This window comes from Hyaloscypha bicolor (genome assembly GCF_002865645.1).
Source record: "Hyaloscypha bicolor E unplaced genomic scaffold K444scaffold_118, whole genome shotgun sequence".
Taxonomy (NCBI): Eukaryota; Fungi; Ascomycota; class Leotiomycetes; order Helotiales; family Hyaloscyphaceae; genus Hyaloscypha; species Hyaloscypha bicolor.
Window position 1 is genome coordinate 185,341 of NW_020194620.1, and position 16,839 is coordinate 202,179.

At 46.1% G+C, this 16,839-nt stretch overlaps 5 protein-coding genes across 5 annotated transcripts; 2 read left to right on the top strand and 3 right to left on the bottom strand.

The window, feature by feature from the left end:
* Window positions 1-2,088: 2,088 nt before the first annotated feature.
* K444DRAFT_665816 (uncharacterized protein) lies at window positions 2,089-6,280 on the top strand (the record flags this gene model as incomplete). The annotated part of the gene is made up of 9 exons (XM_024887121.1): window positions 2,089-2,366; window positions 2,420-2,801; window positions 2,859-3,176; window positions 3,296-3,476; window positions 3,623-3,643; window positions 3,698-3,730; window positions 3,784-5,104; window positions 5,162-6,230; window positions 6,269-6,280. Exons 1-9 carry the CDS (start codon window positions 2,299-2,301, stop codon window positions 6,278-6,280), a joined length of 3,405 nt encoding a protein of 1,134 aa, XP_024733048.1. The 5' UTR covers window positions 2,089-2,298.
* Window positions 6,281-7,271: 991 nt separating this feature from the next.
* Window positions 7,272-8,882, bottom strand: K444DRAFT_535689 (uncharacterized protein; the record flags this gene model as incomplete). Its single annotated transcript, XM_024875310.1, has 2 exons — window positions 7,272-7,567; window positions 8,159-8,882. Coding segments are annotated over 2 exons (1,020 nt in total), but the record flags the coding sequence as incomplete, so codon positions are not given.
* A 2,060-nt stretch (window positions 8,883-10,942) lies between these two features.
* Window positions 10,943-11,707, bottom strand: K444DRAFT_499033 (uncharacterized protein; the record flags this gene model as incomplete). The annotated part of the gene is made up of 1 exon (XM_024873318.1): window positions 10,943-11,707. A coding segment is annotated over one exon (765 nt), but the record flags the coding sequence as incomplete, so codon positions are not given.
* Window positions 11,708-13,489: 1,782 nt separating this feature from the next.
* K444DRAFT_55304 (uncharacterized protein) lies at window positions 13,490-14,727 on the top strand. Its single transcript, XM_024876603.1, has 3 exons — window positions 13,490-13,661; window positions 13,715-14,273; window positions 14,323-14,727. The coding sequence occupies exons 1-3, from the start codon at window positions 13,580-13,582 to the stop codon at window positions 14,516-14,518; spliced, it is 837 nt and encodes a 278-aa protein (XP_024733051.1). The 5' UTR covers window positions 13,490-13,579; the 3' UTR covers window positions 14,519-14,727.
* A 208-nt stretch (window positions 14,728-14,935) lies between these two features.
* On the bottom strand, window positions 14,936-16,439 carry K444DRAFT_536432 (uncharacterized protein; the record flags this gene model as incomplete). Its single annotated transcript, XM_024875377.1, has 5 exons — window positions 14,936-15,686; window positions 15,772-15,893; window positions 15,950-16,112; window positions 16,164-16,257; window positions 16,343-16,439. Coding segments are annotated over 5 exons (1,227 nt in total), but the record flags the coding sequence as incomplete, so codon positions are not given.
* Between the last annotated feature and the right edge of the window lie 400 nt (window positions 16,440-16,839).

Here is a 16,839-nt window from a genome sequence, read left to right on the forward strand (position 1 = left end):
GTCCATCGATCTCGAGTATTAATATGGCAAGGCTATCAGCCTCAGGACCTGCCTGGCTTATCAAGGCTGCGGCTCAGCTGACTGAAACATGGCGCTTACACAGACCATATGCAACAGCTGAAGCCGAAAAGCCGGTCGGTCGCCTGAAAATGAACGAAGAGGACTTGAAGTGGACCCCAAAAGTCCTTAGTTGTCCTCTTGAAGTAAATAACGCCAATATTTACTGAAAGGGTTCAAAACAAGGAAGCAATCTCAATGAGCTAACTAAAAAGTAAAAGTTAAGTAATATTATAATATACTTTATTATATATTAACGAATAGTAACCAAATTACTAAAACTAATTTAATAATTATTTTTAATAAAAAGTGCAAATATTATAATATTAAAAACATATAATTATAAAAAAGAAATTAATAAACTTCTAAAAACTATAATTAATCTTAGTAAAAATAGCAGCTTATTAATTATTTTCTTATATATAAAAATAATATTTTTATATAAGGTTTAATAATAATTTATATTATATATATATATTTTATATAAGCTTATTTTTATTAAATTTAATTTAAATATTTAATAGTTATATATAAATCAAATAAAATATAAAAACAAGTTATTAGTTATTAATAATTATTTTATAAATATAAAATAATATAAATTTATAGCCTTATAAATTCTTAATTATTTTAAATATAATTATTGTGACGGCGCTGGCTGGGGGCCAAAGGGGGGTGGCTGTCACATGACTGGTTTCACCTAGCTAGCCGGCGTTTCAGTGGTTTTAGCTAGTATTTCCCTCCTTTTATCCCCTCTCCTTCTCTCTTTCTCTCCTTCTTCTCTTTAGCTTAGTATTTTCAATACATGAGATACTTGGATCTTTGAGCCCTGACCATTGCCTCGATCTCGCCGTCACAATTATATTATTAAAATTAGAAATTATTTTTAAGGTTTTTCTTATATTATAAAATATATATAATAATAATAAAGAACTTAAATTAAGCTAAAGACTATATACTAAGTTATATATAACTAGTATTATATAATATATATATAAATAGTTTAAAATAAGAAAAATATTAAAAGAAATAATTTAGCTTAATAAAAGAGTCTTTAAAAAACACTTATATTTTAAAATATTTAAAATATTTATTATAATATTATATTAGAATTAGAAAGTTATAAAAACTAATAAAAAAACATATAAAAAATAATAATAATAAATTAAATTAAAGAAATCAAGAAAATGAATTAAAAATGAATTAATAATTAAGTATAAAAGAAATATTTATAAGAAAGTCATTAGAGAAGAAAATAATAAATCATAATTAGCTAATTTAAATTATTTATATTAATTGCTTTATATCTTTAATTTTAGGTTAATTAATTTAACATTTATTTAATAATTAATTATTAGATTTATATAAAGCTAGAAATTAAATATTTATTAATTTTAGGCATATATTAAGCTTGAATATATATTAATATTAAACCTCGGTTATATTATTAAAGTATAATTAGAATCTTTTAAATAGATATATTGCTTTGTTTTTTTGTCTAGGGCGTTTAGGAGAACCCATAACGGATTTTTATAAACAAAAGACCCACGTGACGCAGAACTTAAGTAACGCCCTTCAAAATTTGAGAGAGCTTAAAAAAGGAGGAGCGGGGGTGGAAAGGTGGTCAGAATTTGGGTTGGTGTAATATGAGTTTATCTTAATCGGCCCTGAGAGAGATGCCACGGAAGGTTGAGGTTCTGACCTCGATTTTGTGAGGGTGTTAGTTCGGAGGTTCCCACCCATCCCGCCTTTAGCTCGCCGGAAGCTGGCCACTGTCAACCAATAATACGACCTTGTAGCGAACCCTTACCAATACAATACAGCAGCGATAACATTTTCAGGTGCGCATGGCGGTTGCTAATTGATTGGCTATCACCACGCTCCTTCTACTTTTGGGGTCGCACGACATGTATTTGCTTCTTCTCCTACTCCTATCGCCCAATGCCATGCTTAGCTTCGAGGACCCCTCCTTTGCAGGCTGTGGCAGCAGGGCGCTGCCGCTGGAGCCCAAAACCAATTAGCCCGCATCCAGGATTCCCTTCAATAGGATCGATCCACGTCATTTAAATCCGTGATGTTCGGCGACTCAGCCTCCTCGACCACAACTTGCGTTGCTTCAATCATTCCTCTTTGGGGCCCAAGATTTCTCATCTACCGGCGCGATTGAGTTGTGGGATTACAGTCCTTTTCCATACTTCTCGCCATCCACTCTTGAGCCCAGTCGGCCAACAGAGGCATCCAATGGATGAAGTCAATGTCCGAGACGAAGGGTTTACAGTGCTCTCTGGAGGTGTGGAGCCTGTTGCCGAGTCAGTCAGTCCACCCTGGCTGTTTATCAAGATAGCTGACCCTCATTTTGCAGCCTTGTATTCGTCCATGGCATTCAGGGCCACCCAGAGAATACATGGACATATAGTGGGAATGAAATAGAACCCACTAGGCCTGGTCGCAGTTTAGCGAAGCTCTTCTCTCGGAAGAAGCAGTCCGAGGAGGTGGGCAGCAACGAAGCATCGCATCTTTTCTGGCCGAAGGACCTTCTCGCCAAAGATTTCCCAAATTCTCGAGTGCTGACGTACGGATACGATTCCCAAGTGTCAAAGTTCTTCAAGGGACCCGCCAATCAGAGTGGTATCCTTTCTCATGGCGAATCTCTCATGCGTGCGCTTGAGGTTCAAAGACGAGGATGTCGTCAACGGCCCATCATCTTTCTCGTGCATAGTCTGGGTGGAATTATACTGAAGCAGGTTAGTTTCAAGAGCATAATTCAGCTGGGGAAATGTTGACGTGTCTGAGGAATACAGGCCCTCTTTCGCTCTAGGAACTCAATGGAAGAGGATCAGGATTTGCGCGATATATACCAGTCAACACATGCAATCATCTTCTTCGGTACGCCACATCGCGGGAGCTCGTATGCACAGATGGGGGTATTAGCAAGGGATATCGCCGTTGCAGCTGGATTTGATGCGAGAGATACTCTCATACGGTCACTCAAGCCTGACGCGGAAATGTTATCATTGCTCAGGCAAGAGTTTGCACGAATGCTGTATGATCGAGCCTTCAAGATATATTCATTCCAGGAAGGCCAGGGGTTTAAAGGCACTTATTCCTTGTCCCGGAAGGTATGCCATTTTCTTTTTACTCCCTCCCGGATTCAGTCCCTACGGTTTTTTTACCCAGGCCACCCCGCCGGGGGCAAAACAAATCCTGTATCTCGTGCTAACTATATTCGCACATCAAGATTGTTGACGATGACTCCTCCCGGCTAGACGATGCTAGGGAGGGAAGGGACTTCATCAACGCTAACCACATGATGATGTGCAGGTACCGTGACAAAAATGATGAAGGCTATAACAAAGTGAAGGGTGTGGTGTCTAAATATATGGATGAGATTCAGACCCAAGTTGCCAAAGAGCTAGACCGTACGCAATGAAATGTCTTTTGATTTCTAAGAGACAAGAGATCTAAAACGTGCTAGGACACGAACAGGAACGGAAATTGCTCGCAGAACGTTCGTAAAACTCGTCCATTCCCTCCACACATTTATTGTTTGCTTATTCATATTTAGAAGCCGCCAAAGAGCAAGCGAGTACGTAACAGAGTCGCCCTTTCCGACAAGACGCAATGTACTTAAATGTGTTAGAGCTTGACCTAGAACGAAAGTTGCTTGTGAAGGGTTCGTTAGACTCATCAGTGACTTCAATGCTGAGAGTGCTAATCAGTTATTAGAAATATGCCAGAGCCTCAGGACAGCTCGTATGAATGAGAGGGTTGGTGAAGTCACGACTGCACATACTCACACTTTTGACTGGGTATTCACAAAACCCCAAACCGGCTTTCTAGACTGGCTCCACAGCGACAGAAGTCTCTTTTGGATCACAGGGAAACCAGGCTCCGGAAAGTCAACACTCATGAAATATTTGCTCAATGATTCTCGCACTCGAGAGGCCCTCTCTAAGCAAGGCCGGCCGATCCTTTCAACACCCGCATTCTTCTTCCACGCCAGAGGCGTTGAGACCGAAAAGGCATTTGATGGTCTCTTGCGATCAATCATCTTTCAATTACTATCAGACATTCCTAGGCTAGTAGATTCTGTTACTGATATCTACTGGTCGTGTTTGGATGAAAACTCAATCTGCCCCTGGACTATCCCGCAACTAGAGAAGGCGTTGGATAATGTTCGTCAACAGCAGATTGAAGGTTGTATCTGTATTTTTATCGACGCTCTAGACGAGTATTCCGGTCGTAGTGAGGATATTGCTCGCTTTGTAAAACGACTAGCCGCTCCAACGGACAAATCTAATGACCAGAAACTGATTATCCGGGTCTGCGCCTCTAGCCGACCCTGGAATGCCTTCACTTCATTACTGAGTGAAACTCCAAGTTTCACCATCCAGGATTGGACTAAAGAAGACATTAGGAAATTTGCCACCGATAGACTCGAAGGATGCAACCGAGACAACACTAGCTTCATTGTGGACAATATCACCGACAGAGCAGATGGTGTTTTCCTGTGGGTTGCACTCGTTCTGGACGAGCTCTGGCAACCATTCTGTGACGGAAAACCGATCGAAGAAGTGCACTCTTTACTTTCCGGCCTCCCAACTGACCTGCCAGAGTTTTATAAGCGGATGATGGAGAACGTTTCCAAGGAAGACCGACCTATTTTGATGGGCATGCTCGAACTTGTATTGTGGTTTGAGTACGGAGCGGACGACGGAACAGACTTCCCTGCATTTTGTCTTGCAGTGGAATTAATGCAAAGAAGTCCATTAGCAACAAAAGAGGTCAGTTTAAAGGCTGCCGATGATGACAGACGACAGCGCGAAGTGGAAAGGCGAATAAGAGCTTGTTCTGGTGGCCTCCTCGAGGTAACTCGACCTCAAGAACGATCTCGTGTGCAGTTTGTGCATCAAACCGTGAAGTCATTCATAGGAGATGCACAAAACAGTTCCTTGTTAAACGGGAAATCCACTCGGGACATGGCAGTTGCTGGTATAGAACGGATGATGAGACTTATGATTCTACTCATTGCTCAGATGGATTCTACGTAAGGGATCTGGTTCGCCTCATTTGCTAGCCTATTCTAATACACTCTAAAACATAGGCGAGGATGGGAAGGGGTCAACCAGGAGGTATGGGATGGGTTTGTCGAACCAACTTGCCCAAAGAAGTTCCCACACTTTCATTCCGCCGTCATCTGCAAATTCATAATCAGGGCTCTGCAACTTGGATGCGTGTTTGAAACAGAAAGTCCTTCGATAATGCATGACTTTCACGCGGCCATTCGCACCCAATGCGGAGGAGATTGGCTTGATACATGGTGGAGCGCTGTCCCCTATGGACAACCAACACTGGAATCCCCAAACCTTACTGTTCATGGTTCTCTGAAGCCATCATCGTTTCTGGAATTCGCGACGCAGGTCGAATTGATTACTTTTAGTGAAAAGGAAATCAGCCGCGAAATATCAAGGAACCCAGAAGTGCCTCGAAGCCCGAAGTTGTTGTTCTACATGCTCATTGGAAACGCGCGCTCGGAGTGGAAGTCACAGCCATTCTTATATCACAGTCCAAAACAATGGCAAGATTTCGCACGGTTCTTGCTCAGGAGCGGCTTTGATCCAAATATTGCGCTAGAAGTCGACGTGGGTCCCGACCGTCGGCATCTTATGAACAATTTCTACAGAGACGACAGTGAGGCCGACGATGACAGCGACGAGGATAGCGACGAGAACAGCTTCGAAGAGAGTGGCGAGGAAGACACAAATGAGGATGGGGACGAAGATGAAGAAGACAACAACAAGGACGAGAGCATCATTATCTCCGAAGATCAGGACCCGGACGCACCCGAAAATCGACACCCGATTACAGCAATGCACCTGGCGCTGGCAATAGCATGTAGCTCTAGTCTGGACGTGGTAATTTTGCATCTAGAAATGCTGGCTATTCTCGTGGAAGGAGGTGGTAATGCCAACGTGTTGAATTACCGAAACTATTGGAGCCATCAGGAAGGCGATGCCACTGAACGATCTGCAATTCATTACTTGCTCTCATCCCTTTACGATGACGATAAGGCCTTCCACCATCCGGAAAATGAAGTGAACTGTACACTTTCTCGTTGCATTACTGCCTTCTTGAATCACGGGGCAGATCCCAACGCGGTCGACAGCAACAGAGTTAGCATTCTGGAACTTGCCTTGCCAATATGTCCAAGCGCCTTGGCTGAGCTTATGCTTGAAAAGGGGGCCAAGGTTACACCCAAACTACTTTCGGAATCGGGGGCACCTCTTGGCTATGCGGACGGGATCCTGAATGAATCACGTTGGAGAAGACCAGAGTGCTACACGCCGGCAGCGCGGGTCATTGCCCGCAAGCACAACACTCACTGGGCAGACCAAGAGGAAGAGAAACAAGACTCGGAGCAAGAGCAAATGTTGCGGCAAGACACGGGGAGTATATTAAGTACTGTTGGAGGATACCTTGCAAATCTGGCGGGATCTGTGAGGCGTTGGCCGTAAGGAAAAGGAAGAGTCAGGTGGAGAGACTCTATTTAGAGAGATTGATGGCCGATGCACCTCACGTAGTCTTCGATTGCACATTTTTGTCCTTTCTCTGCGGACATTCTCTGACTCATCACCTGCATCATCGGAGCACAGACTCGTTCTTTGCAAGAGGCTCGTTACAGCTAGCGCAAATCCGGCCTTCATGTAGCAGCAGTGATCGGAACGCTTGTGTCTTTGATAGAAGACCCTTTGTCAAAGCTGCCTCCGAGGGAGAGACACTTACGCTTACTAACGGATATACAAAGGTGAGCATCTTGGCGAGTCCGAGGATCTGCCACGGGGAGACTTCTTGGCTTTGCTTGTCGGTGTCGCTACAGCTTGCTCAGGTCGATTAATACTAAACAAAACTCTTTGGAAACTTGAGGTTTCGACTTCTATCTTCTAAGGGGTTTCGTTTCATATTAGTCGGATTAGCTATCTTATGCCTTTATATCGCCTTATATATACATCCTGTAAATCAAGATTCTCATTTGCCTCTCGCCGTTAACCTTGATATCTACATCCGACGGAAACGACAGGCCCTTCAACACGGCCTCGCATAGCTGGAACGAACTTCAACTGCTCGATATCAATTACTTCCCCACCTCCTCACGAACGGCCAAGGAAGCCCACAAAATTCCCCCATCGCAGCCTCTAACCCCTCTAAATGACAGTCTACTCAAGCTCAAAAGTTTCACTTTGTACGACCCCTTGGTCCATCATATCTAAAGCCTCTGAATTCATCAGACCATGTACATAACCTTCGCCGAGGAATATATAGTTAGAAGGACGTTGAGGCTGGCGAATGATATATGGGGTTGGCCCAGAAAGAAAGACACAAACCAGATCTCCTGGTGCGATGTCGGTTGGTCCCAGGCCGACACGACCGGTCTTCGTGCTGAAATACCGCCGGCCACTACATGCAAATATCACTGAATCCACAAAAGTTAGCGCTGAAACGGTCGCGCCGGCTATTGGTGGGAAGCTCAACGCTGGATTTGCAGTGAGTTCTAAGAGTTTCTTCATGTTATGATAACCATCGATATGATCTGATCCGCAAGGCATTGATTTATGTATCTTGCTCGCAATCAGGGTACGCCAGTGCTCTTCTGGAACACCATTCGGCATGTCAAAAACCTCCTGAGCAATCTTCAGGCATTCAGCTTCCCAATCCAAGGCCTGACGTGCGATATTTGGATCATCGGAGCCCAGCCAAGGAGGCTCCGATGACACCACACTTGCTACTGTATCGATGCTCAAACCTTGCACGAGGATGTTGTTGGAATCTGATAGAACTTGAATGGAGCTTGACCTTGTTGGGAATGTTCGGCAGCCTGCCCGATAGCCGCAGGTCAATGCAACCTGACCCAGAGTATGGGCCGCCGACAGCTGGCATATGTTGGGACACCAGGAGGGTAAGCCGGGGATGTTATTCCTCGAGCATGCGCTATTCAATAAACAGTGTGTGATATCGAATTGTATGAGCAATTTGAAGCAATTGATAAATACCGCCTGGTTCGATGACTCATAATCGATCGGTATGTAGCTTCGGAGATCCCTACTGAGAAGGCCAGTAATAGCGTAGATTCTGTCAACTTCCTTTGTGCATGCTCTAGTCCGGGCTACCTCTAGGAGCATAGGCCAAGATATGTATCCGAATTCGGCCTTCGTTTGGCGCAGATAATGAATATGCTGGACCGCAGTAAACCCACCGGCGCGATCCTTTGGCATGGCAGTTTCACCCCTCATATGAAAACTCAGGTTTGCTTTTGCGATGCGAAAAGCCAACGAAGATAACACATCCCAGTCGAGAAGATAGGACCCCATTTGGAATTTTAACTTCCTCCCAAGCACAACTTCCTGCAAAGTCCAGAGACGTTCGAACCAACTACTCCCAAATATCGCGCCAAGGGTCTGCCAGACAGGCGATGAGACTTCCGGAAGACCATGAGACTCAAAGTTCGCCTGGTTGACCAAGAATATTCCATCGATATTATTCAATCCATTTTGAATTGATGGTATTAAATCAAGAGCATGTTGCATTCCCTCGGGAGCTTCGCCCAGCCAGACGGCAACATTCTCAGCGTTGCCATAGATTAGGTGCATCGATCTGATTTGAGTTGCTTTTTCCTCGCCATCATCCTTCTGATTGATACATATCTGATCTATCCACAGATAACGGAAGTCGCTAGGGGATACAAGGCGATGTAGCGCGAGATTGAGATTACTTGAAATTTGGAGCACGGCACCATCGCATAGAAATGGAAAAGTTGGCCCCGGATCACCCTATGCGTATGAGAGTGCATCGTACAGCAATGGTTTATCTAACGGCCATATTTCCAGTTGTCAATGAGGCGAGTTCTCTCCAGGTTTCCATTCAAGGCGCAGCATTCGAATGTGGCCAGTAGGTGCTTGCTCATATTGAAGTGAGGCTGGATGGCCCGCCATCTTCTTGGAGGTACTGAGATATCGCAATAGAATGAAATCTATATCTCGTATGTTCGCAAATGAGAAGCAAAATGGGAATCCCTTGCTAGCCAATTCGCGGAACAATGAACGTACGGAGATCTTCGATGATGCCCTAAAACGCCCTAAGCTTAGCCACATCAGCTGTTCAGAGCCTAAGCTAACAAAACGGAACGAGACATACGGTACAGTGGCTCTGTACCTGTTGCTTGATATAGTGCTGAACCTAGTCAAAAGAAGAGAGTCTCGACAGTCGAACTTGATTTCTGAGAGTCTAGAGTCACATCCGGAGAAAAAAATTATACGATAAATGACTACTGTAGGGCTTTCCTGTCACGTTGGGATTGTAATTGATGAGTGAAGCATTCGATAGATAAAGAAAGTAAAGTGAATTACTTAGAATTGCGCTAAGCCCAGCGTTTCATGTTATTTTAAGTGTTAACTTCATCGTACGTGAACGAGAGCCTTCCATTTTAAGGCTCTGTCAATGGCCGGAGCAAAATTCGCGCTGGAAAGGAATGACGTGGGCAAGTTTTGGCTCCGGCTGCCGGCGCATTCATTTCGCTGGCGTTTGACGGGAAAATGTAAAACGACCCGGGTGTCGATTGGGGGGTGCCCATTGAGGGCCAGACTAGCCACTAACCCAAAGGGGAGGCGCCCGAACAGTAATACCAAAAATCTAGTTTTCTCTATTATCTTATTTTATAAGAAATCAATATAACTAAACAATTTCTTTATTTCCTGATAGTGCTACTCAAGAACTATTTAAATACAAACTTTTTATAAATATAAAATAGTAATAGTTCCTTAAATTAAAGAAATTAAAAAGTTAATATTTTCTAATTTATATATAAGCTTAAGAAAGCCTAGATATTTAGTAAACAAGTCTAAAACTAGATACGAGAGCCTATAAACCCTTGATTTATAAGGCATTATAGGGCTTGAAAACTAGAGCTTAATTAATTAATATATAATCTTTTTTAAATTAAAATTTTATTTAAAGAAATCTTTATATTATAAGTTAAAAAGCATATAATTATATTATACTAGCTTATACTTGTATTTAAAATCTAATTTTAGGCCTTTAAAAAAGCTTAAGTAGCAAATACAAGTCGTTAAAACCCTAGCCCCTAATGCCCCCCCCCCCCCCCCTTGGGGGGGGGAGTTGTTTTACATTTTCCCCTATTGCTTGCCGTTATTAAGCGAGGACTGTCAAACTGGACTTGGTCTTCCACTGTATGCCGCGACATTGAAGTGCGAAACCCGGTCAATTGGATGGCCTAAATACAGGAATCTCAAGCTAAGGGGGTGGAAATCCTCGCCATTGTGCCGTCCTCCTTCCTCGAACTCTTGATGGCCGCCGGCACACAATCCATCTGCCTGCTACAGTTCGGCAGAGTCGACCCTCCAACCTCTGGGCCCCGCTAATAACACCATACGATATAACCGCCCGAGCTTGCATGAACTCATTTGGCCTGGATGAAAGGCGTTCATGGCTGGGCAGCGATAGAGCTGATGGAAGGTAAGAGGAGGGATGAAAGCTGAGCCCAGCCTCGAAAATACTGTCGCGTACTTCTCCTCCGGTCCACATCTTTCCACAACTCATCCTCCTGTCGGCATCACACCATATGTAGGTCGAACACCTATTGAGCCCGTTCGTCTGAGCCTGTGTTCGGGGACTCCGCTAAATGACCGTCGGCCTCACGATGCGTTATCCTAACGTTCCACACAGAGTCCTTCTCAGACCCGACTCGAGAGGTGTCTACTCTGCTGGTGCCAGTGCCAATGCTATAGTCGCCGCCAGTGCTGTAGCTTTGCAGTATCCCGTTCGCGTTGGGGTTGGGATGATGTACGTTGCCTTCAGCGGTGTTCGGAGGGTAACAAGTACAGAAGCGGTTTTGGAGGACGGAGAGCAGCTGATTCAGGATATTGAACTCCATTTTGAGTTTGATGCTGTACACGGCGGTCTTATAGGTGGTCTGGATGTGAAAGTTGTCCGTGTATTCGGTGACAAGGAGGGAGATATCCAGAAAGACAACGAGAAGGTTAATAAGGATGAGGTCTCGGATGACCTTCCGCTGCTTCAGGCTTTTGATCGCGAGGACTGGTTTGAGGGCATGCATCGCCTCCCAGATGTAGAGTCCAGAAATGATAAATTCCTGAACGCAGAAGCCGGTGAGTTGAATCTTTTCGTAGATGATGAACGGCCCGAGAAAAGGTTTTGGGTTGCCCGCGTTGCTGCCAAGAAAAAGTACCGTCACCGGAAAGTGAAGGATGCAGACGTTTGTTACAATCATGACGAGGACCCAACGAGTTTTCCTATCGTCGCGAACGACGAGATGCAGGCGGGAGTAAAGGACGACGGCTTGTCCTGTTACCATGGCATACCAGCCAATGATTGTGACGACGCACATGGCGAAATCCGGTGCCAGCTTGAAGAAGCGTAATAAAACGGCGACAGCGTGTACCACAATCCCCAACGAGGCGACAAGCATGCTCCAGAAGAAGAGACCATTGCGCCGCTTGAAGATGTTAAATATGTGGATGACGATTTCAATGACGTTGAAACACGAGATTGCGAAGAACCCCGCGATTACCATAGCGACTGGCAGTGACACCGAAATGGGTCCTGTCTCGCCCGCCATGGCACAAAGTCCGGTTCTGAAGGCAAGAGTCGAACCTTAGAAGCACTGTGAATGTATAGAATAGCAAAGTCAAGTAAAAGTTGGGCAGAGGTAACTTGAGAAAGAATCAAAAGAGGCCAGCGATGCTTCAAACCAAGGAGGAGTAACGTCAAGCCACCGGGACCAGGGTGTTTCACGGGATTCACCCAGTCTAGGAAATGAGGGTCAGTTGGGGATACGGGGGAATTAGTAGGATTTCCAGTTCGGTTTGTGTCTTCCTGGACTTGCCTCCGTCACCCTTGCTGCTCTAGATCGAGGGGAAATGCCAGGTGGCGCATTTCCAGCTGCCAGAGTGCTGGAATTTCCCCGCCAAGGGTTGCCAAATACGAGACGAGCGTTGCGTTTTGTCGGCACCACCGACATGAATACTGTACGCCTTCTCCAACTGCCCAAGTTTGCTTTCAGCAGTTGCGCCAGCTTCGTGCCATAGGTCAGGTCTCGCACGTTTCGAAGCGGTGTGTTGCGGTGGAAGTGAGATTGACCCGTGGTCGATGTGACGATGTGGGTGCGATCGGTCGATCGGTGCTCGGACAGTGATGTTCAGCCAATAACACTAGAATCCTGACCCCCACTTATCCCCCCTATTCCTCAAGCAAATTTGCGGTGACATAGCCAAGGAATAACACGAGTCTCAAGGAGTCAAGCTCGTGAATCCTTTCTTTTTCTTCCACTTTTTCTTTTTTCTGCCCTCGTTCTCTGCTCGTTACTCTGCCTCGACCAAAAGTGAAATCTGGTTTTGAATAAGGCCACTCTTTTCGATCGGGGCCGGGATGCAACCCCACGCAGAACCCACTCCGTAATGGGTAGAAGAAGATGGCGATTGGAGAAAGTTGGAACGGGCACCAGGGGCCTAGCGCCTGGTTATGTAAGCTATCCGACAAGGCAGATTCTGACTACAGTAAATCAATAGTATAACTCTTTAACAAATGATCGATTGAGATACGTGCGGTATATCTATAATTCAACTACTAATAATAGCCTAGACTCTAGCAAACCCGTTCCTTCTGATTAATAGCGTGATTCACATAGTTGGCAGGAGTCTAACTTCCCCCCCGATATTTGTTTCTCGGTTGAGCCATTTTTAGCCGAGCTAAAAGCCCCTATTTTCCCAACCACCATGCCTGGATTGCCACCCCAGTACGTCAATTAAAATTACCAACAGCCAACCTCATATCAAACATACTTTCCCAACAACTTACAAATATGTGGTTTAAAGTTTTCATCTGGATCATCACGACTGTACTCCTAATATTCTCAGCCCTCTTTATCGTAGGCCTCATGCTTGGCAAAGAATGCATCAGGTTCTTCCCTGCAGTAAGTCGGCCCCCAAGATGCAGAAGAGCGTGGCGGTTAGTGTCGATCATGTGACTCTCCTTTCTGCCCTCACTAACAGAATCTAGCTACTGGTCCAGCGTACGAGATTCCGACTTTCAATCAACCCCTCACTGCTGCATTCTCTGGAGAAATGCCAGGGAATGTCAAGGCTGAGCTACCACTCTTTCCGCAGACAGTGACGGCGCACTTTAGGGAACGTGATATCTGGGAAGAAAGGTCCAGATACAATTGAGAGGAGTTTCAAAGTTACGAAGACAAAGGTTAGGTCTAATCCACGACGTGAGAACTCTGCTAACGTTTCAGTTCTGGTTCGGCATCGCTCCGGTATCTGAAGCGCGCTGGAAAGCCAAGAAATTGGACGAAGAAGGCGATCATCGAAGAAGCAATGGTTACCATTCAAGAGTAATCGATATCTTTGACTACCTTCGCAACCTAGAAGTTTAAGGAAATGCTGTCACGTCTACAACAAGATGTGGGCCGAGATTGATATTTTCCAAGATGAGTGCAATGCAGTCCACACCCAGCGCGGCGAGCCAGTACCACACTGGAGCCTCACCATGCTGTGTGAGGAATAGGACAAGTAATTTCCTTCCCTTCCCCTCTCTACCTCGTTGTTAATCATATCCTTCATAGACTGCAGTTCAAGTTCAAGTCAAAGCCAAGCAAGCCCCCGGCGGAACCTCCAACATTTCAAAACCCTCTACACCGTCTGGAAATCCCGCTTCGTGGCAACCTTCCAATCAGATCGACAAATCAACGTCATGCAGGCAGCAATTCGAATAGATTATTATGCGTTTCTGCGCTGCAAAAAGTCGTTAATGATAGAGTCACGGAAAGGCCTAGAGTTGCACCAGGTCCGGATTTCATGGAGACGCCGAGTTAGCTGGTTAATAGGTAGTCGAGGCATCGCATGCTGCAGCCGGAGATTGATAATTCACGTGAGAGGGGAATGGAGCCCAGGGAAAGAGATCAGATGGATGAGAAGGCTGAGGTTTGGGTTTGTGGTTTATGGGTTTTCGTATGAGGAGAGTGATACAGAGTGGAAAACCTCACCGGAGAAGTTGAACGAGGGGCTGGGGAGTGGATGGGAGGATGTGGTTGGTTCTGAAAAGGTTCGAGGGAAAGCGACGCTGCACTGGATCGATGGAAGGGAGAAGGATATTGCCGAAGAAGATCCTGCTATTGCTAGCACGTAAGTGCTGGTCTCCTTCTTACTGATCCCGTCTAATTTTATCGGCCAGCCAGATCGATGCTTTTAAAAATACACCAGCGCTCCTCACCGGCCTCAGCAAAACACTCTCTCTAGCTATCGCGCCTCAATGCGTAAAATCCTTTCTTTCCATGCCTTCCACGCCTACAGTTAAAACAGGCGACTATCACCTTTTCCTCCAAGCCATCTCAGTAGATTCCTCTTCGCCTTCTCCCCCTGAACCCTAGTCTTCAACCGCGCCAACCCGTCGGCAACGAAAGAGTCACTGCCCCAAAGGTTAGGACGGAATATTTAAGATCATTAACATGTTGATCTGGACTGAGCGCAATGAGTTCAGAGGCGGCGCAGGATACGGAGACGTATTGGGCGCCTGCGGGGCCGCATTCGTGAGAGGTGCATATTGGTCCCATAACGGGAGTGGGAAGGAGGATGTGAAGGGAGATGAACGGATTTCTTGGTGGAATGTTGGAAGCTGGGAAGGTTGCTGGAGGGTGAGGTGATGCAGATGTGAGTTGCAGTTACAGGTTCGAGCTCAACGCGAGAGCTGTTCATCGGCTGCGCATCCTCCAGAGGGTTGTTCTAATAGACGCATATTATCCACTGCATTGGGAATGTAATGGGATATAACTGGTAATATCAAACAGCTATCCGCCTTCATCTCTAATATCTCCATCAAAATCCGACTCTACTCTGCTCGATGGTTGAGTAATCGCAGCTTCCGCAAGCTCAAAATACTGCATCCCAGAAATCTCCTTCAACCCCTTTGGAACCTTAACCTCAAACAGCCCCTCTACCTCCATAATCTCTCGTACAAACCAAGCTCTGGCACCCACCTCTAAAGGATTGGCCCCCGACATCCCGAGCATCAACACCCAAAGCAGCAAATCCGGACACCACCTCGCCACATTATCCAACTCGATGAGATCTAATCCACTCCTAATCCTCTGACTCAGACAAATAGAAACGTTATTCCATTTTGGAACTTCCCTGAGCTCTTCATACACAAACACCAAACTGGCATTCAGGAGCGCTGTTAGGAACGCGGCGGCTTTACTCTCGGCCAGACTCTCGGAAGCGAGAAGTGCTAAGATGGCACGCTCGATGAAATCAATTTTATCGGAGAAGAAGGATTCGTCGAGGGTGGTGGGGGAGGAGGAGGAGGAACTGGTGAGGGTGGGGACGGGGATGGCGGAGAGGAATTGCGTCAGGTAGCGCAGGCGGAGGTAGATGTAGATTAGGCCGGAGGTGAGGTGGGAGGAGGCGGTTAGTGGTTGCAGGCGTTCTGAGAGGTTTCCGACGGAGACGCCGGGAATAGCGGGCTCGAGGGCGTTGCGGATTAGGGTTGGCTGTAGGCTGGGGTTGGTACGGAGGAGGACGGCGCAGCATGTGTCGGCCCTGCACACAACGTCAGCGAGAGTCTCAAGAACAGTAAGGTTTGTACTCGGTTGCGGGAAAGAGAATGAGAGAAATGGCCACACACCAGGAGATCACTCGCTGGACCGAGCCGTTGAGGCCAAGGTTTTCGATGCCGCCTCTGCTGCATATCATGAGCTGGAGCCCTCTTCTGTGGACGACCCATTCCGCCGGCTCGCCGCCCATGCACTGCTTCTCATCAGCCTCTGACCTAGTCCGGGAAAGAAGGGGGTGTAGTGAGATACCTCAAGGAGAGTCATCACGGCGACGGCTACCATGGCATGATCGCTGGGTACCTTCTGCAGTTCCTTGTTAATATTTCGGATGGCGTTGAGTTTGCGGGGTAGATACGCGGGGGGGCACCTCTGCCCTCGGATGAAGAAGAAGTGGTTTATTGAACAGTAAACGCTGCTTTTCGTCAGTTTCGATCTGGATATCGGGAAATGTGGAGATGTTCACGTTACGGAAAGGAGGGTTTTATCGGAGAGATTGATCTGCATCCAAGGTTGTCTTGGATTCGTGGGCATCCGTGTATTTTGAAAAACATGGATCCCTTGAAAGTCAGTTGTTATCTTTTTATTCGCGAGAAGCTTGTGGGGCGGAAAAGGAGAGGAGGTCAAGCGACAACTAAGTCTTACAATGGTGAAGAGCAAGGTCAGTTGTTTTGTCTTGGGGAAGGTCGAAGACACCGAAGGGATCTGTTCCGCCCAGCTTTACGTCCACTTGCGGCTTCAGATCGAACCGCGCTTGTTTCTTTTCAGTATCTCGCGTTGCTGTTTGCCACCATTTAGTAGGTCGGTCAATTGACCAGGGCGAATGCTAACCCACACTTCACGCCTGCGCCGGTACTGGGCGATGAAGATTTGCTGTACCGCTTTGCTTTCACTTTGGTTTGCCTCACTCGACGGATACGGATTGGCTTCCGTGATGGTGTCCTCTTCTCCTTCAAGGGAGCGCTTTCTTCGAGTACGAGGTTATCCTCAATCTTATCAGCCTGTACTCTAGAATGCACCTCGGTCTCATAGTGTACCTTTGTGTCTTCCCCCTCACCAGGAGCCTTGCTCTCCTCCCCCGCGCTCTCACTCGCTGCGTCCGGCCTCTCCTCTCGGTCAGTAACTAATCGGGACAAATGAAC

Bases quoted from the DNA above. Each gene is read 5' to 3' on its own strand.
- K444DRAFT_55304 (XM_024876603.1), top strand. From the start codon at position 13,580: ATGAGTGCAATGCAGTCCACACCCAGCGCGGCGAGCCAGTACCACACT. The intron at 13,662-13,714 runs GTAATTTCCTTC...TATCCTTCATAG, and splicing joins CTGTGTGAGGAATAGGACAA to ACTGCAGTTCAAGTTCAAGT. The intron at 14,274-14,322 runs GTAAGTGCTGGT...TTTATCGGCCAG, and splicing joins GATCCTGCTATTGCTAGCAC to CCAGATCGATGCTTTTAAAA.